A 20,784-nucleotide genomic window follows, 5' to 3' on the forward strand; every position below is an offset into this window, starting at 1 on the left:
TCACATCTAGGGGCCTGAGGCAGGAGGACAGCCTGGGCTACATGATTTGAATGTCCTTTAAATTCTTTTTACATTCGCTTATTTTATATGTGTCAATGTCATGGAGCATGTGCAGACATGAACAAGGACACCCAACTTTCAGGCACTGGCTCTCTTTCTACTATGTGGGTCCTAGGGGTTGAACTCAGGTACCTGCCATACTTGGTAGCAAGTGCTTTAGCTTTACTACTGAGCCCAGGTCTTTTTTTTTTTTTTTTTTTAACCTTTATTTTATGTGCATTGGTGTTTTGCCTGCATGTATGTCTGTGTGAGAGTGTCAGATCTTGGGAGTTATAAGCAGTTGTGAGCTGCCATGTGGATGCTGGGACTTGAACTTGGGTCCTCTGGAAGAGCAGTCAGTTTCCTTAACCACTTAGCCATCTCTCCAGCCCCCAAGCCCAGGACTCTTAACAAAAAACAGAATATATTTTCTGTGGCAGAGGATATAGCCTTGTGGATAGTGGGCTTGCTCTGCTAATGTGTAAGATGAGGTCAGAGCCTCAGTATAAAGTTAGGCTAATTCTAGGAGGCAGGGACAGGGGATTCCTTGGACAAGCTGGAACCAGTGAGCTCCAGGTGAAGAGCCCCTTCCTCAGTAAACAGAGAGGAATGCCTCGGCTTCAGCCCCGTCCCACCAAGCACACATGTGCACGTGTGTCTATAGTACACCCCCCCCCAAACATCAGCACACACAGTGTGTTAAAGCTAAACTTAAATTTTTTAATTTACTTCATGTGTGTAGGTGTTTTGTCTGCATGTTCTTCTGTGCATCACATGCATGCTTGTTGTCCACATAGGCATTGGATACCCACAGACTAGTATACAGACAGTTGAGAGCCATCGTATGGGTGCTGGCAATCAAACTTGAGACCTCTGAAGGAACAACCAGTGTTTTTAACCATTGAGCCATCTTTCCCGCCCTTAAACTAGAATTTAGAAAAAAGGATTTTTGCAGTGTTTACTTTGTTTAAAAAAGGGGGGGTGGCGCTAGACACAGTCTTCACAATTTTTAGAGTGGAAGAAGAAAGGTCTCAGCCTGACTTTGAGTCAGTACTCAGACTTAGAGGTACAGGCTTATAGCTTGTGTGGAAAAATCATTTCAGCAGGCCTGTGAAGGAAGGCAGTGTTCCTTCAGCAGGGATGAAGTGATATTGAAGAGCGGAACTCAGTGGGGTGCCCTTAAGAAACAGTGTTTGGAGGTATGTCTTGAACTCCACTCCAGACCACCTGCCGCTCAGCCAGGAGCCATTAAGTGAAGCTATTTGCTGTGCTCATGTTGTCTGTTCCTTTTAATGTCCCTCTAGCAGACCCCTCGCTCCCTTCGGGGCCATTCCACAAGGCCTCCTGTGTGGCCTGAGTGTATGTATATGTGTATGTGTGACCTCGATGAGGATGTGTATACACGAGTTGTCTTTGTGCCAGTGTAAAGGTACAGCTGTGTGTACTGAGGTGATCAGTTGAAGAAGGTTGGATATGATTGGCATGGATTTTAACTTGAGTATGAGAAAGAGGGCAAGATGTGAGATGGAAACAAAGTAATAGACACCTGCAGTTCAGTAATGAGGTGTGAAATGGCTCACATCAGGAACTGTATTAAAAACAGTTGTGTTGGGCTGGAGAGATGGCTCAGAGGATAAGAGCACTGATTGCTCTCCCAAAGGTCCTGAGTTCAATTCCCAGCAACCACATGGTGGCTCACAACCATCTAAACATAAAATCTGGTTTCCTCTTCTGGCGTGCAGGTGTACATGCTAACACACATTGCATAAGTAATAAATAAATATTTTAAAAAAAAAACAGTTGTGTTTGTGATTCATTTTAGTTGTGGGCTTCAGGGGATAGACTGGGAACACTGGTAATCACCTGCTAGGACTTAACATTCTCTCCTCCACAGCAATGACGGATTTTGGGTGGGAAAGTCTTCCTTGCGATGCTGGCGCCAGCTGGCTCTTGAACAACTAGATGAGCAAGATGGTGAGACTGAGCAACGCAACGGGAAGATGAACGGGAGTCCCTTCAGCAAAGGTAATGGTGTCCATGCTTCCAGAGTTAGGGCCTTGCAGTGTGTTTGCTGTGTGTGTGGGGGGGGGGGGGGGAGGAAGGGGTTTGTCGCTCTGTCCACAGGGTCCCTCCCACCACCTCAGCTGCTTGCTGCTTTTGCTCTGCAGACTTGTGTCCCTAGCCTTTTCTTGAACATGAGAATTCATGTCTGTCTGGGGAGTTAGAGGTCTCCACAGCAAGGTGGCACTATGATCCCCTTTCCCTTATGTCCCCAGCAATTTGTGGTAACTGAAGAGAAGCCTGAAGTAGTTGTGCTGGACTCAGCTTACTCCTGTTCTAGGTGGGAAACATTAGGTTGGCACCCTTGAGTCTTCAGTCTTAATTTTCAGTAAAATGGCCTTAATAATCATGTATGCCCAGGTTGGAGAGATGGCTCAGAGTTGAAGAACACTGGCTGTTCTTCCAAAGGTCCTGAGTTCAATTCCCAGCAACCATTGGGTGGCTCATAGCCATCTATAATAAGATCTGGTGCCACCTTCTGGCCTGCAGGCATACATGCAGGCAGAATGTTGTGTAAATAATAAGTAAATGAAATCTTTAAAAGATAAAATAAAAATGTATGCCCATGTATGTTAAAAATGTTTATTAAGCCTCAAAGTCTCAGAAACAGCTAAGGGCAAATAATAGATGTTCAAGCTTTTGAAATTCCACTCAGACTCAGCAGAGCCCTGAGGCACCCTCTTTATTTACAGTGGTGAGCTCTGGGCTCAAGTGCTATCTCGTTAGTCACGTTCAGGGTTTGTGTCAGTTCTGCACAGCCTCCAGGGAGAAAGGCTCTGCAGACTGGTAAGTTTCACAATTTGGCTTTAGGAGAGTAGCCATTTTCTGTGGGATCTCTGCACCCTACCTCAAGGAGGGCAAGATTTGGACAGCTTCTTACTGTCTATTCTGTTTTGAGCCCTGCTTTCAGACAGGAAATCGTGTTATTTTAAACCTGCCAGTAGACAGATACCAAAGGAAATTAAGGCGTTTAGAATGACTTTTAGGTCTCATATGGAGACTTGAGATTCTACCCATTACTAGTTTTGAGGTTAGTTGTGCTCAGTAGTGCTGTGTCTTGTGAGCCTTTACTTAAACCTGGATTGCCTCCCTTACATCCCCTTCTCCTTATTTTGTTATTTTATAGGCCGGGGCCTGGAACCGGGGCCCTCACACGATCTGGGAACGCACACCACCACCTTTGCATTAACCCACAGTTCCATTGCCTTTGCTTTCAAATACTGACCTTCACATACTTGTATGTTTATCTTATTTTTTCAGTTATTTTTATTTAGTTTTTTCCGTTTTCAAGTGTATTTTCTACACTTAAGCATTACACTTTAAAACAAACAGATTAAGGTCTCATGTAGCCCAAGTTGCTCTCAAAACTATGTAGCTGAGGATGACTTTTACTTTCTGATCTTCCATCTTCCACCTCCCTAGTACGGGGATTGCAGGTTTGTCCCACCACACCAAGCTTTATTATGTGTTAGTCCCAGCCCCTGCCTCTTTGAGGCAGGGTGTTGGCTCTCAGTTGTCTAGCACAGGCTGGCCTAGAACTTGTCATCTTCTTGCCTTACTCTGCTGCTGCAGTTACAAGTGTGCGCCACAGTACAGCTTACATAACTGTCGTACTTAACATGGCTTTCTACTTGCCCCCACTTTGGGATGGGGAGCCACAAAGCCCACGCTGACATTGAACTTAGAGTCTTCCTGCCTCTACCTCCCACGTCCTGGGATCATAGGTGTATGCCTCCACACTCGGCAGTCACTGTCTAGATTGTGTTAAAACTGTTTCCTTCCTTAACCTGGAAAGCCCTTGAATAACTAGTTTTCAATGTTCAAGATTTCTTTTTTGATCAGTTTTCAATGTCTAGAACTACATATAGGGCTCGTACAGACAAGCAAGAACGGGGAGGAAGTCTATGTTATATCACAGGTATTTCATGTGTCATGTAAGGTTCAACCCCTGTAAGAGAACGGTGATGAAAATGACAAACGACACATGGTAATACTTGACTAGAGCTAATAGGACATGTAAGTTTTCAGATTGAGAAAAGCCATTTTATTGGATAAACTTTATTGTTTTGTTTTGTTTGAGGCAAGGTTTCTCTGTGTCCTGGCTGTCCTAGAACTTAGTCTAGACCAGGCTGTTCTCAACATAGCTCAGATCTACCTCCCTCTGTGCCACCCCTACCCCCACCCCCATGCTGATTAAAGCTATTAGCTGCCACCATCACCTTTTATTTGTTTGTTTGTTTGTTTGAAATACAGTGTTTCACAGAGGCCAGACTGTCCTGTTAAACTCCTGATACTTTTCCTTCATTGTCCCCAGTGCTAGGGTCACAGTGTAGGCCACCACCACAGCAGGCTTATTGCGTAACTCTTCAAAATCATTAGCTGCCATCAAGCTTTCCCCCTTTCTTTTAAGGGAAAGGAAATACATCCCTTCTGTACTCAGCTGTCCAAGACTCAGTTGGCTCTCATTTTCAGAATTATTTCAAGTTTTCTTTCCTTAAAGTTGTGCTGCTTTGAACTTTGAACTACAACAGCAAGAGATCTGATTGTCTGTTTCTTTTAATTAGATGAATCAAAGGAAGAAAAAAAAGAAGAGGAGGAGGAATTAAATTTTAATGAAGACATTCTGTGTCCTCATGGTAAGCTGGAAGCTGAAGTCTCCTGTCAGTTTGGTGTCAGCTTGTCATGTTTTCTTCTCTGCTTTCCCTGAGGTTGTAACCATAAAGGTTTGTCTTAGCTCTTAAGATAGGTAGTCCAGGTTGGGGATCAACTCAGAAGTCTTGTGTTTGTACCTCCCCAAGTGCTGGAATTTCAGGTATGTGTCAGAACATGTTCCTGAGGATTCTTTACTAAATATTTGAGAGCTTATGCTAGCTTTCAGAATGGCACTCCGTGATCCAAATGCTTTTTTTTTTTTTTTTTTCCGTTTTTGGTTAGGAAGCTTTTTTTTTTTTTTTCCCCATCTGTGTTCAGAAGTCAAAGTAGAAGTTAAGTATGCTTGCTGGATCAGACCTGTTTTCACTGTTGTGAAAACATGAATGGAGGACAAGGGCTCAGCAAACCTGAGTTCGGTGTAGAACGTAACCTACCCATCTCTGCTCTATTTTGTATCCCCACACTCAGGGCAGAGGACTTAAATCTTGTCAACCTTGTGGCTTTGGTTTTCTATGTGTGGTTAGAGGGGCCATTGTCTACAAGGCAGAGGCTAAGAATTAACCATCTCTTACTTAGATTAATGGTGGTGTGTAGTTTTCTGCTCATTTATTTATGAAAAAGGCTTAGTCTTTGTAGTCTAAGCTTACACTGGACTTGGGGACCATCTGTATCAGTGTTTACAGAGCTGGATTTCAGCGGTGTGACACTTCTGAAGGGCTTGCAAGGGGTGAGGATGCCGTCTTTCTTTTTCTGAGTGTCATGGAGCACACCTTTAATCCCAGCACCGCACTCAGAGAGGCAGGTGATCTTTATTAAATGCAGACCATCCTGGTTTCCATAGCAATTTCTAAGCCAGCCAAGGCAGTACTATATATTCCTTTTTTTTTTTTTTTTTTTTTTTGAGAAAACTAATTAATTCTGGCTAGTTTCAAACTTAAATTAATCCCCCTGCCCTAACCTTCTTAGTGCTAAGATTCTGAGTGCTACACCAGGTTAGATGTTTTTGAATCCCATGTTAACCTCTGTATACCCATTACCAGGTCTGTGGAGGCAGTTCTGTAGCATAGTAAATACGGTTGGTTGCCTTTTTTTTTTTTTTTAAACACACGTCTTTGTGTTGGTATGTATGTATGAGTGCAGGTGTCTACAGAGGCCAGAGGCATTGGAGCTCCTGGAGCTGGAGTCAGAGATGGTTAAGCTGACAGGCATGCTGGGAATCAAACTCCAGTCCTCTAAGAACGGTGTGTTCGTTAGCTATTTCTTCAGTTCACAGTTACTTCTTCTGGTACAGGGACATGCTTCTGTGCAAGTATGAGATCAGAAGGCATCTTTGTAGAGTCCCTTCTTCAGCCCTCCCATGATTCCCAGGGTGGAAGTCAGGTTGGCAGGCATGCATGGCAGGTGTCTTCTCTGCTGAGCCATCTTGTTACTTCTTGACTTTGGCCATAAATCGCCTGTATGCGCGCATGTGTGTGTGGCTGTAAATGGGTTCACATGAAATGGGAACCAGAGAACAAACCACAGGCACCTTCCACCTCCCCACCCCACCCCACCCCCTTTTTAAGAGGGTCTTGGGGGCTGGACAGATGGCTCTGCAATTAAGAGCACTTGCTTTTGCAGAAAGACCCAGATTTGGTCCCAGCACCAACATGGTCGCTTATGATCATCTGTAATTCCAGTTCAGTCTAGAGGACCCAATGGCCTCTTCTGGCTTCCAGGGCGTTAAACACACATGTGGTATATGTATATACATGCAGGCAAAGCACCCATGCACATAAAAGTCAGCCTTAAAAAGAGTCTACTGGTATGCTAGGCTGTCTTGCCAGCTAGCTTAGGCACATCTATCTGCCCCTGCCTTTGCCTCCACTGTGCTGAGATTACAAGTGTGTGACATCACACCCAGTCTTTGTTTTACATCGGCTCTGGGAATCAAGCTTTGGTCCTCAGATTAATAAGGCAAACACTTGATCAATTGAGCTATTTTCCTAGCTCCTTTTAAGCTTTAAAATTTTTTGTAGGTGCCAGTTCCTCCTTGTAGTCTTCATACAGAGAGTTTCAGGTCAGTCAAGGCTACTTAATGAGACCTTGTATCAAAAAATAAAAGAAGAAAAAAATGATGTTGCTTGACTACTGAAAATAAATATAGTTGTAAAGTATCCATTTTGGTGGCTGGAGCCCAGCAGGAGAGGGGCTCCCGAAGGCCATGGTCTGTGCTGTTGAGCTAACAGTAACCCTAACTCTGCTGGATTACAAGTTAAGTGCTTGGGTAGAATCATCCTTTTTTGTTTCTATGAAGTGGCGGCTTTGTCTGTTTGACGTGTTACTGGGTATTCTGCCTGCCTGTGTGTTCACTACATGGGAGCATCAGTGTCTGGGAGGCTAGAAGACGACACTGTATCCTCTGAATTGGTTACAGGTGGCTGCGAGTTGCCTTGTGGGTAGGAGCCAGACCTTGGTCCTCTGGAAGAGCACTCAGGGTGCTTATCCACTGATCTGTCTCTAGCCCATTGAATTATCTTTTTATAGCAACATTTTTCTCTTTGTCCCTGAGTCTGTCTCTGAACAAGAGTCATTGTCTTGTTTCAGGTACAGGAGAGGCTGCTTCAGGCTCTGAGGCAGGCACAGGGTTGAAGGCTAAGTCGAAGGAGGGTGGACTGGAGGGCTTGTTTGCAATTGCCTCTTTGCTCCTGACAGTCCCGACCTTGAGTATTTGCCCCTCTCAGGCTCCAGCTGCCATAGCGTAGTATACTCTTACAGACTCTCCACCACACTGGCTTAAGATAATCTTTCTTTGAGGTTCTTCAAAGGAGCAGAAGAGCTGGGAAGTAGAATTAACTCAAGAAGATGACATTTTGTGCTATTAGAATGTATTTGGGATGGCAGAGAGAGACATCGCTGTCCCTTGAGTGCTGTGCTGGCCCTGTATATTCCCCTTTTTACAGTGTGAAAGGTGGCCTTGTTGCTTGTTAGCACATCTCTGGGTACCTGGCTACTGGCATGGGAACAACTTACATGTGGGAGATGTGAATCAGCCAGCCTGGTCCACTCAGGGTTGACCTTGGAATGTCTGAAAAATAGAAAATAACCAGTCAGGGGATGTCCCTGACAAGCAGGCTTCAGGTGATTTAGCAGTAATCTGAGATCACTCTGGTTCTGACCATAGCTCTCCGGGCATTGGAAACATGGTAGAGTGCTTTGACCAGTATTTTTTTCTATTTCAGGCTGGGTGTGGTGGCCCATACTGGCCCACCCAGCACAGGAGGTTAAAGGGCCATCCTGAGTTACTTACTGTACATACAACCTGCTCCAATAAAGCCAAGATGAGCTGAAGAGGTAGCTCAGTGGTTAAGAGACTGGTTGCTCTTCCAGAGGACCTGGTGTCTTCTGACCCCCATTACCATCAGACACCTGTGTGTTGCATAGACAGATGGACATACAGGCATCTACACACATAAAATAAAATTTAAAAAATAGGAAGGAAAAAAAAAAGAAAGGAAGAACCAAAACCAGTTGCAAAAAGGGAACAGATTCGGAGCTTGAGGGCTTAGATTAGTCAGGTCATTGTTTTATTGAGGTACACACAGCCTTGAACGTATTGCTTCATTGCCAAATGCTTTTAGGAGTCAAGCAAAATGTTTTGGGGAAATTAGGAATGGGGGGGGGGGCTGGAGTCAAAATGCTCTTAACCCCTGCAGGGGCTCAGATCCTAGGGTGGGTGGAAGCTCAAAGTATAATGAAATGAATTGTTTAGCATGTATGGCATCCTGTGTGTGCTCACTCTGGTACTGCAGGTGGAGCCAGTGCCAACAAATGAACCAAAGAGATTACTGAACAAAAGGAAAAGAGAAAACTACCTATAGACTCTCTGTCAGGAGAGGGACTGGGACCAGTGATGGGGCTCTGGGTAAAAGTGCTTAATTGAACCCGCCCTCCTGGGATCCACACTGGTGGAAGGAAAGAACTGACCTCCTGCATGTAATCTGGCCTGCACACACACAGATGCCTTGGCACATACATACACACACACACATATACACATGAATAAATATATATTAAAAATTTTAAGAAATAGATGTTGACTTCTTTCATCCTTGTTTTTAAGTAGTTTTTTTTTTTCCTCTCTCTCTCTTTTAATGTAGGGGGGTTAAGCATATCTGAAAATGAAAGAAGGCTCGTTTCTCCAGAGGCTTGGAGCAAACTGCGGCAGTACTTCCCGAAGGCCCCTGAGTTCCCAAGTTACAAAGAGGGCTGCTCACAATGCAAGGTGCACAGCTCCTGATGTCCTCCTGGGGGGTGGGTTTGGGGGCAACACGTGCTGTTAGCAAGATAGCTGACTGCTTCCGTCTCTTTCAGATATTGGAACGGGAAGGTGAAGAAAATGAAGCCTTGCATAAAATGATTGCAAATGAGCAGAAGACCTCACTTCCAAATTTGTTCCAGGACAAAAACAGACCATGTCTCAGTAACTGGCCAGAGGTATTGTGATCGCCTCAGAGAGGCCTCAGCCGAGGTTATTTCAGATCAGCCCAGACCTCTTCTCATTCTCATTCACTTCATTTCCTAATTGGGAGATACCCAGCTCACTCTTTCCATTTAATTGCACAACTTGAATGGGGGAAACCACCATTATATTTATTAACAATGGGTTTGTGTTGAAAATAGTGTAGTTCACAGAGTGTATGCGGCAGCTCACATCTGTGACCCCGGCATTGTGGGACGCTGCAGGAGAACTGTGAGTGATTGTGAGTTTGAGGACAACCTGAGCTACATAGAGTTCCAAGCCAACTTGAACCTGAAAGAGAAAATCACCTTGAAATTTTAAAAAGAGGGTAGCGGGGAGATGAAACTAACACATTTTGTTTGTGCTTTTGTTTCCAGGGTACAGAGGCTCTCTATATTGTGTCACACTTCTTTTTAGATGAATGGCGGAAATTTGTTAGGTAGGAATTAGAAATTTCTTTATTATGGTCTCACTGGTATTAAAAAAAAAAAAAACAACTCATGGATTCTCTTACTGGTATATTCTTGGTTACTTTTCCTGACACACACCTGTCTTTTCTTTTTTACCAAGTTACACAACTAAACCCAAAACATTAATTTAATTAATAATACCCATTTGTGGGCTGGAGAGATGGCTCAGTGCTTAAGAGCACTGTCTGCTCTTCCAGAGGACCCGGATTCAATTCCCAGCACCCACATGGCAGCTCACAACTGTCTGTAACCTCAATTCCAAGGGATCTGACACCTTCACACTAATGCACATAAAATAAAATTAAAAAATATATACATGTTCATTTGTGTGTGTCTGTAGTTAAAAAATGTTTTAAAGCCAAGTGTAGTGGTGCATGCTTTCAATCTCAGCAGTCAGGAGACAGAGGCAGGTGGATCTCTGAGTTCAAGAACAAGCCACACACACAGAGACCCTGTTTGAAAAACACAGATACACAGATAAAATGTGGATTGTGGAGATAGATGACTCAGTGGGTAGAAGCACATGTAGCCTAAGGCTCTGGATCTGCAGAACCCATGCTAATGGAGAGAACCAGCTTGCTAGTTGACTAGTTCATATAGGTGGGCCCTGGCCAGGGTTGAAAATGGTGAAGACTCCTGATGTCAGCCTTAAGCTCTCACATGCATGTGATGTGTGCCAGTACACACATGTGCCTACATATGTGAATATGCATAAATATACTCAAACATATACATACATGTTCACACTCAGGCAAACACAAGTAAACAGTTTTTCAAATTAAAATCTATTTTGGTGCAAATGAATCCTAGCACTTGGGAGACAGGCAGACAGATCTGTGTGATTTTGAGGCCAGCCTATCTTGTCTACGTAGACAGTTCCAGGCCAGCCAAAGTTACACAGTGAGACCCTGTCTCAAAAACAAACACCAAAATAAATTAATAAATGAAATAGGTAGGTGGCTGGGAGATAGATAGATTGATAGATAGATAGATAGATAGATAGATAGATAGATAGATAGATAGATAGAAAGAAAGAAATGAAGATCTCTTCATGCAGTAGTGAGTTGTATTTATTCCATCTTGTTTGAATAGAAAGCCTGCAAGGTCTACTCCTGTGTCATCAATTGGGAACTCGGCCCTTCTGTGTCCACATGGAGGACTCATGTTTACATTTCCTTCCCTCACCAAAGAAGACTCAAAACTGTGAGTTTCTTCTCTTCGTGTGGTTGTCTATCCCCAGCGATCAAGTGTGATTAGGGGATTTTTTTTGTCTAGCATGTAAGGCTGTTAGGAATGCGTTGAACTACCTCACTGTAGTCTTTTTAGATAACAACTTATGACTGTGAACACTTGTTTTTAAAAAGAGATGGGGTGGCTGCTTCCTCAGATAGAATAAGCCACCCAGGGAAATTTATCCTTCATGTCCTTTCTGCTCCCACTGTCAACCAGTTGCCTGGACTTTTTTTTTTTTTTTTTTTTTTTTTTTGCTGGTGGCCAGTGGGCTGTCTCTAGGGTAACTTTATTACCAGTTAATTGGTCAGTGTAGTCTTGGTTATATTAGGTTCGTGCAAAAGGAATTGCAGTTTCAGCCTATGTAGGCCCAAATATCTTTATTAATCAATAGGAATTATTTCAAACAACACTTTTGCAAATGAGAAATAACTTTATTCCTGTAGTTTAAAACTCTGTGCTTCAGGATTTAACAGACTCTTGGAAAGCATTTTCTGCATCCTGCTGCTAGTCGAAGCGTTTTCTCTGCGATAAAAGTCAAGATACTTGAAGGAGTGGTAGTCATTTGGCAAGAAGCCAGTCAAAGGTGTCGAATGAGGTGAAGCTTCATAGCCCTGTCCCTCAGCTTACGTGATTGGACATTATCATGGAGAGCTGGGCCCTTGACTGATCCTGGCTGTGCTGTTGGAGGTTTTGGTGCATCTCATCGATTTGCTGAGTGTTTCTCAGGGGTAAGGGGTTTTGTGGCTACTCAGAGGCTGCAGTGGATCAGACCAGCAGCAGATACCAAATGGACCAGACTTTTTGGTGCAGGCGTGGGTTTAGAGTGTCTCAGGCCAGCCACTGTGCTGGCTGTTACAAATTGTCATGTACAGCCCACGTTTCTTTGCGCGTCAGTTAGATTGAGAAATGATTCTTTGTTGCATAAAATAAGATAGGACAGTAGTTCCAAATCACACACACACACACCTACCTTACGAGGCACCCAATTGCCCAGCCTTTTTACCTTTCCAAATTGCTTCAAGCAGAACAATGCCAGTTTTCATTGGCAGCTTTTGACTACTCATAAGAGGGCCAGCCTCAGTGGTGGCTCTCAGGGAGTCATTGGCAACCTCCAATGGCCAGCTACTATACTTCTCATCTTCAGGGCTCTCATCTCCTTTGCAAAACCTTTTGAACTTCCACTGAACTGTACGTTCTTAACAGTTTCTGGAGCAAATGCTATGTTTATTGCGAGTTGTCTTTACTGCTTTCTTTTTTCATAAAAAGAAAATTGCTTGAATTTGGGTTTTGTATGACGTCATTCCCATAGTATAAAATTGATCACAACTAATAAGTCATTAGCAAGAAACAAAGTGAGAAACATGCATTCAAATGGTGTATGACATTACCACATTAATTAAGAATGTTTCTCAGAACGTGGCAATTTCAGCAATGCAAAACTGCAGTTGCTTTTGCACGCACCTAATAGTTGTCTTTTCTACAGCTACGCTCTACCTTTAGAGAGAAGATAAGGAGGCTGGCCACTGTAGCACTTAATAAGTAGATATAAGAAATTGGAAAATCCTCTGGGATAAAGATGCAGTATATGTAGTTATATTTTAATGTTTTTAGGTCATTTAAACAAACTCAGTGTAAATATATTTATTTCCTTTTAGACTTCCCAGTCCTTCCATTACTGTGTTGCCATTGTAACTGTTAGATATTTAGAAACAGTATGTCGAAGATCTGGGGATATAGCTGAGTCACTAGAGAGTTTGTGTAGCATACTCCAGGATCTGAGATGGTACCCACTGCCTCATCTTCCAGTCATGGTGGTGCACAGCTACAATCCCAGCAATCAGTCAACTCAAGTACAGCGGAGGGCCCAAAATACTTAGCTTCTTTCTTTTTATTGCCATTTCCCTCTACCAACTTGAGAATTTGAGTCATCTGTCCCAGAAAGTCATCGTTTTAAAAGGTGCTCACTGAAATGCAGGCGGACAGTCACAAGGTCTGGGCCAACCTCAACCACATGTTGAGACCTTGGCTTACAACCTAAGTCAGAATTAATGTGCACACAGTTGAATGTATTGTGCTTTTAAATTGTATAGTATATCTAATGTGTTTTCTATAAACGACGTTATTGTGTGTATATCCTGCTGCTCTGGTTTCATATTTGATGAATCGTTCCCCATAAATTGTTGGTGTTGATTTTGTTGTAGGATGTTTACTCTGTCGATCTCCACGTGTCTTAAGGCATGTTGTTTGTTGTTTTTTGTTTTTTGTTTTTTTTGCACAGTATAGCTCTCATATGGCCCAGCGAATGGCAAATGATTCAAAAACTCTTTGTTGTGGATAAAGTAATTAAGATCACAAGAATTGAAGTGGGAGACGTAAACCCTTCTGAAACACAGTATATTTCTGAGCCTAGTAAGTTTTCATACTGCTTTTGGTTTCTTTCATTAAAAGTCAACTGATAACGGGGAAGGAAAGAGTCCTTCAGTACTGCTTTTCTGCTTAATGTTAAAGATGCTTCTGGCAGGCCTGTGAGCCGCCATCATCTGAACGTTTGGTTACAGATAGTGTACAGATTTCCTCATCATTTGCATGCAGCCTCACACATCAGTCACTGAGTACACTGTGGAGGTGATACAGGTCTTTGCAGTGATTCTTTAGTTGCTTCTGCTCTACTGTTTTCTAGATCTCTGTCCAGACTGTAGAGAAGGCCTGCTGTGCCAGCAGCAGAGGGACCTACGAGAATATACCCAAGCCACCATCTATGTCCACAAAGTTGTGGACAACAAAAAGGTACCAATTCTTCTTGTGGCCATGGCTAGAAGAGGTAGGCTATCAAATCTGACCAATAAGAGTTGAGCTTGGGCAGTGGAAAAAGAACAGGAGAATTTCTAGGGTTGTGTGGCTTCTGGTTTATAAAATTGCCCTGCCTATTGCATGTAGACTTGGTGGGAACATAGGATGGAGAAAGCCAGGCTGGACCTCAGGATTGATCTGAAGGTTGCGTGAAATGAGAAGGTGGGAATTCAGAGTGACCTTTCTATTGTTATATATTTGGCTTTGGGAGTTAACTTTGTTCTCTGAATGTCTTTTGGTTAGATTCCAGGGTTTGGAGAATTAAAGGCAGTTTTTATTTTTTGATGCTAGTTACTAAATACATTGTTTTAGAATGCTGCCTTCCAATTATATGCATTACGGGTGTAGAATTCTACGTAGATTAAAATAAAGGCCTTTATTTCTAAATTTGCTAAGGAAAGGAACATAAACATGTCCCCAGTATTTGACCTTTTGACCTTCCCCCTTTTGACATTTAACTGGCTCAACTAGTAGAGGCAGCCATAGCTGATTACTCTGAGTTTAATAGCATTTTCCACAGTGTTACGCAGAAGAACATATCCTCTGTCTGTTTCTCAGCTCTGTATCAGAGGAGTTATAACTTGTAACTACAGCTCCAGGGGGTTTAATGTTTCTGGCATCTGAGCTCATGTGTGCATGCATATCCACACTTAGATACAGAATTAAAAATAAAATAGAACTAAGCTGGGCGTAGTGGTTGCATCCCTTTAATCCCAGCAGAGGTAGGTGAATCCCTATGAGTTCAAGGACAGTTTGGTCTACATGGAGTTCCAGGACAGTGAGAGCTACAATAGTCAAATTGTAACCCCTCCCTCCCAAAAAAAAAAAAAAGTAAATAAATAAGCCACTTGGTTAGATAGACTGCAAAGAAGTGGTCCTGATTCCTGATCCACTCATATCTCATAGGTTCCAAGCCCCTTGCCCTCTACCGCATGCTCTCCTAGGGACTGACTTAACCTTTCTCGTGCTCCTTGTGCTTTCAGGTGATGAAAGACTCAGCTCCAGAGTTGAATGTGAGTAGTTCTGAGACAGAAGAGGACAAGGAAGAAGCTAAGCCAGATGGAGAGAAAGATCCCGACTTTAATCAAGTATGTATTGAAGCTCTTTCCTTTCTCATGCCTTCTTCTACATCAGGCACCTGGCGTCTTTCATCCCTGGTTGAGATATTGTTCTGGGTCCTATCTCTACTTGTTCTGTTTTGTGAGGTTTTTTTTGTTTTGTTTTTGTTTTTAGGTTTTTAGCATGCTGCAGCTGCTTTTTATCCTCCCTCTTAAAAAAAATAAAAATAAACTACATATCCTCTAAAGTTAATTTCTTCTATGAAAGAAGATTGCGTGTGGTGGCACTGGTGGCACAACACAAACTTTAAAGCTCTTCAGGAGAAGTGGCAAGTGGCTGTCAGTCTATGAGTCTGAGGCGAGTCTAGTCTACTTAGAGAGCTCCAGGATGGCCTGGTCTGCATACTGAGACCCTGACTACAAACAGACAAATGAAAAGTGCTTATGTCTAAGACCAGTGAGGAAGCTGACGCAGGATTGCCTACCCATGAGTTTGGGGAAACCTTGGGCCAGAGTGGGGCTGTCCAGAGAAAATAAGAAAAGAAAGGAATCCTGATATGAAAAGTATGGTGGTACAAACACAGTCCTTCTCTCCCGAACTGGAGGCAGGAGAATTAAAAGTTTGACACCATCCTAGACTACTTGGTAAAATGCTACTACTCTTACAGAAGACCTAGGTTTGGTTCCCAGCTCTCACATCAGGCAGCTTAAAATTGCCTGTAACTCCAGCTCCCAGAGATCTGCCCAGGTGCTAATAGCCCAGTGGGTGAAGGTGCCAGCCAGACCTGATGACCTAAGTTCATTTTCTGGGACTCCTTGTAGAGGAGAGCACTAACTCCTGCGAGTTGTCTTCTGACCTACAAACATGCATGCCTGCACAAAGTAAATTAAATATGATTAAGATGATGGTTTGTGATAGTTACTTGTATGTTTGAGTATGGGTATGTACACATGAGTTTATGGCCCTCAGAAGCTATAGAAGCTGTGGATGCCCCTTTTGGGAGCCGTCCAGGTCCCGGGGAACTGAGATTGGACCGCTGCAAGCATTACTCATCCTTAACCATGGATCTAGCTCACCAGCTATTTTAAATATTCAGATATAAAATTTAAATATATCTATTTAAATATAAAAATAATAGAGTTTTTGAAGGCAAGATCTATCCTTTTAAGCTAGAAAAGAGTACTAAAACAAGACATACATATCTTGGTATGTTGCTTAATCATGGTATTCTAAGTTGTGAAAATATTAGCCCTGATTTCCCCCATTGTGAAAAAACTAGAAGTCTTTTCTTTTTGGCTTTTCAATACACTTTTTCTGTATTGCCCTGTCTGATCTGTAACTCACTCTGTAGACCAGGCTGGTCTCGAACTTAGAGAGTCATCTGCCTCAGTCTCCCAAGCACTGGGATTAATGATATATACCACCACCCAGCCTGCAAATTGCAAGTTGTAATAACTAGAGTAAGATGAACTGATGTGTTATTAGTCTTTCATTCTCCACCATAATCAAATTTCTAAGATGGACTGTTTATGGGGCTGGAGAAGATGGTTCAGTGGTTAAGAGCACTGCATCTTGCAGAGGGTCTGAGTTTGAAACCTAGTGTATCCAGCTGATCTCTGACCTCCAAGGGCACTTGACATGCGTGCGCGCGCACACACACAAAAATCTTTCAAAAAGATAAGATATGGTAGTGTATGTCTATAATCTAAGTCCTCTGGAGGCTGAGGCAAGAAGATCCTGAGTATGAGTTTGGGGCCAGCCCTGGCTATAAGTACCAAGACTATCTCAACAAAAACTAAGGAATAGTTTCTGTTTCCTCTACTTCTATAGAAAAACTTATCCTAGGAAGTATAGGAATACACTTAATAGATGGATATGTGGATGGCTATAGCTTCTTGGAAAACAAATAGTCCACTGTGTTCCCTGCATATTCATAGATCACTTTATACATTTATTTCAAGGCTTAAAAAAAAGATGTATGTGTCTTTGATTGCATGTGTGTGCATGCACGTAGAGTCCAGAAGATAGCATTGAATCCGTGGAACTGGGATTTATGGGTGGTTGTGAGCCTCTTGGTATTATGCTGGGAACAAGATTTGGTTCCTCTGGAAGAGCAGTAAGTGCTCTTAGCGCTGGAGTTGTTTCTTCAGCTGCCACACCATCTCCAACCCTTTTCCTTCCACCACCCTTCCTTTTCGCTTTTTGAAACAGGTTTCACCGTGTAGCCCTGGCTGGACTGGGCCCAAATTCACTGAGATGCCTCTGTCTGCCTCTGCCCCCTCCATCTCCTCCTGCTCCTGTGTCTTAATAGCTGGAATATCTTTACCCCAAGATTTGGTAGTCAAATTATGGTTAGCTTCTTCCTGAGTGTCCGCCTGCCTCGTCCAATGCAGAGCACAGTTTCTGAACATGTTGGTCTGTCAGTAAATACACAGTGATATTGCTACTGTTTTGGGTTTTTTTGGTGGGTGTGTGTGTGTGTGTGTGTGTGTGTGTGTGTGTTTGTATCAGTAGCTGGCAGCCAGCTGTGGTGGCCTGCACCTTTAATCTGAGCATTCAAGAAGCAGAGGCAAGTGGATCTCTGAGTTCGAGGTCAGCCTGGTCTACAAAGTGAGTTTGAAGACAGCATTGTTACACGAGGCCGTCTTGGGAAAAAAACGGGGGGGGAAAAAAAAAAACAAGTCCTAAGCCTTAATTTCCTCAAGGTATATGTTGGTTGTAGTTGCCCAGCTAGTATGGAAAGATATATCGGTGTTTGTTATCCATGACTTGTTGAAATCCTACCCCCACCCCCAAAAAAAATTTTTTTTTTTTTTTTTTTTAAATAACAACAAAACCCATGAAGGAACAAAACTGGTTTTATGCCCTGTCCCTTGACAGTGGGCGGGCAGATTCAGTGTTCTGTGGTGATGCAGGGCTTTCTAACCAAGGCGCCCTGTTGTTGGCCTGTTCAGATCTGTTTGGCCCTGCTGTCTGTCGCTTGACATCATGGAGTCAAGTTTTCCCTGTTGTCTTCCTTTTTCCTTTTTGAGACACAGGCATGCTAGCCCTGCATGTGCCTTATAACCCAGGTTAGCCTTGATCCCATAATCTTGTTTGACTTCCAGAGTGCTGGGCTTGCTGGTGTTGACTCTGCCTGCCTATAGTGTGGCCTCTCTAGGAGTCTGCAGATATGTTTGTCATCAGCCTCTTTCCAGCACTGCTTTTCTGCCCAAGAGTTGTTTAGCAAATTCTACATTTTGATGTGATTCAAACTTTGAAAGGCTGACTCTTTCTCTAAATATCCAGTTTTATTCACTGTGGTCATGACCACAGCAGTGTTTTCAGGTGGGTGTGGGATTCCTGTCCTCAGTTGTGGATGACAACAGATTTCACGTATACAAATACGATGCAGAATGTTGGAGAACATTGCTTTTTACGCCATAATTATTTTGTACATGTTATAATTTTCCTCTGTCTCCCTTGTCCATGTTTGGATATTGTAATATTCTAGGATGTTTTAAATACTTTTGGTTAAGGGCAGGGCGGGGCTCTTAATTCTAACCCTCCGTTTAGAGTATAGTAACTAGTTAGTCCCCAGAGATACCTAGTGTCCTCCTCTCCCCCCTTTTTTTGTCTCAGAATATGGGTAGCTTGATGCACTTTGGTAAATGCATGCCATAAAGCGAGGCATTAGTGCTCCTTAATGGAGTTGAGCAAATCCTCTTCCCTTCTCTCTAAGCCAGATCAACCCAGTTCCTCCCATGTTATCTAAAATTCAGGTTAATGATTTACTCGGTGGCTATCTCTTAGGTAATTGAAAGCCTTTAAAAACCAGCAGCTAGGAAAACAAACAAACAAACAAAAGCCAATGTACTGGTTTTAGTGGGTTGAGATGGGTTAAAGAAAAATAATTCCAGAAAAGGCTTTTAGATTTTTTTCTTTTAAGATTTATTTATTTATTATTTATACAGCATTCTGCCTGCATTCATATGACTGTGCACTGGAAAAAGGTACCAGATCTCACAAATAGGTGACTATGAGCCACCATGTGGTTGCTAGGAATTGAACTCAGGACCTTTTAAAGAACAGCCAGTGTTGTTAAGCTCTGAGCCATCTTTCCAGCCCAGCTTTTAGAATTTTTTTTTTTTTTTTTTTTTTTTTTTTTTAATGCTTTTAGATCTTTTAAAATCAGTTTGAATCGTAGATGCCTGGGTGGGCCATGAGCCTGCCTTCTCTCTATAGTTAACTTCCTCCTTTACAGTTGAATAAGACACTCAACTTGTGTATTGTTAGCTGACTTTTTCTCAAGAATCTTACACTCAAGTGTGTGAGCATGGAAGCTGTGGCTAGATTGGGTAGATCCTTGCTAGTGGCCAGAGCCCTGAGACAAGGCTGTTCCTGAGTCTGTGCCCTGCCAGGCTTTATGAATTGCAGAACACATTAATAATGTGAATGGGATCCAGGTGTCCACAGTGGATCCGTACTCCTTGTACACTCTGACATCTTGGAAACTGGAGGAGAGCTGCAGTTATTTTATCTATATATAATTAATCTAGAGGGAATATCCCACTTTGATTCCCCAGTCTGGTTCACTGGAGTCTTGACTTGTTAGCCTCTCGGCGAGGGATTTGTAAGTAGAGAGGCACGCACACGGTAATCTCAGCACTGGGAAGGCAGGATCACCCACTGCCTGCAGTACATAGAGAGTTCAAGGCAGACCTACGTAATAAGACACTTTTGAGACCAGAAGATGTTTTGGAACACTTGGCCCCTTTTTTCTCTTTCTAAAGACTAGTACAGCCTGTCTCATATACCCATATATAGTTCCTGCTTTGTCTTTGTTGAATGCTTAAGTTAGTTCAGTGATCATTATGTTCTAAATATTTGATCCTGTGTATCCTGGAGGCTAACACAGCCCAGGCAATGCTTACAGTGTGCCTGAGAGAAGCTGCTGGCAGGCATGATTGTGTCCACAAACTCCCTCTCAAACCCAAACTGATAAAAATGCTATGGTCTGCATAATTCTGGGTGGTTTCCATCTAGACCAGGTGCTTGGAGACCACCTCCTCATTGTTTCTTTTCTTTGTTGCCTATACTGTGTATTAACGTTTCTAGAAGTTGCAAGTTGGGCCTGAGCACTCATTTATGATTATTTTTTAACAGTTTTTACAAGAATATTTTATAGTTGAAAATGTTTACCTCCTAACCACTATCATAAGACAAGAAGCACAGTGTTTGATTTCTTTTCTTTTCTTTCTTTTTTGTTGTTGTTGTTTTGTTTGTTTTTTGAGAAGGGTTTCTCTGTATAGCCCTGCCTGTCCTTAGAACATGCTCTGTAGACCAGGCTGGCCTCAAACTCACAGAGATCCGCCTACCTCTCCTTCCTGAGTGCTGGGATAGAAGACATACATCACCACTGCCCAGCCTGTGTTTGATTTCTTAAGTCAAGTCTAACCTTTCATTTTACGGTTGTCATTTAGCTTCCATATCGTTCTCAAAAGGAGAAGGTCCAGAGGTGGGGCTCAGTCAGTGCTAGAGTGCTTGCCTTGCATGCAGAAGCCCTGGTTTCCATCCCCAGCATTATAAACCTAACAGTATTGCACACTGCTTTTGTTTTAGCACTGTGGAGGTGGAGATGAAGGATTAGAAGCCCAAAGTCAAGGTCATCCAATGAGACATAGGGAGTTGGAGACCATCCTATGATACATGAACTCTCCCTACCTCCAAGAAGAAATGTGTAATACAAGCAAATTTTAATTTATTTATGAGGCTGGAGAGATGGCTCAGAGGTTAAGAGTGTGTCTGCTGGCTGCTCTTCCAGAGGTCCTGAGTTCAATTCCCAGCAACCACATGGTGGCTCATAACCATCTTAGCATGTAGACAGAATACTCTATATAATTAATAGATAATAAATTGTATAATAAATAATTATCTTTT

The 20,784-nt window shown here is 42.8% G+C and overlaps 1 protein-coding gene across 1 annotated transcript in view; it reads left to right on the forward strand.

Moving 5' to 3' along the window:
* Positions 1 to 20,784, forward strand: part of Usp48 (ubiquitin specific peptidase 48) — a 70,348-nt gene that overhangs the window by 34,424 nt on the left and 15,140 nt on the right. Inside the window, exons 15-23 of the mRNA XM_055611007.1 lie at positions 1,934 to 2,064; positions 4,665 to 4,736; positions 8,892 to 9,016; positions 9,106 to 9,228; positions 9,631 to 9,692; positions 10,816 to 10,926; positions 13,235 to 13,365; positions 13,637 to 13,743; positions 14,790 to 14,894. Coding sequence (XP_055466982.1) covers positions 1,934 to 2,064; positions 4,665 to 4,736; positions 8,892 to 9,016; positions 9,106 to 9,228; positions 9,631 to 9,692; positions 10,816 to 10,926; positions 13,235 to 13,365; positions 13,637 to 13,743; positions 14,790 to 14,894 — 967 coding nt within the window. The remainder of the gene's footprint in view (positions 1 to 1,933; positions 2,065 to 4,664; positions 4,737 to 8,891; positions 9,017 to 9,105; positions 9,229 to 9,630; positions 9,693 to 10,815; positions 10,927 to 13,234; positions 13,366 to 13,636; positions 13,744 to 14,789; positions 14,895 to 20,784) is intronic.

This window comes from Psammomys obesus, unplaced genomic scaffold (assembly GCF_907164565.1).
Source record: "Psammomys obesus unplaced genomic scaffold, mPsaObe1.curated_primary_1811, whole genome shotgun sequence".
Taxonomy (NCBI): domain Eukaryota; kingdom Metazoa; phylum Chordata; class Mammalia; order Rodentia; family Muridae; genus Psammomys; species Psammomys obesus.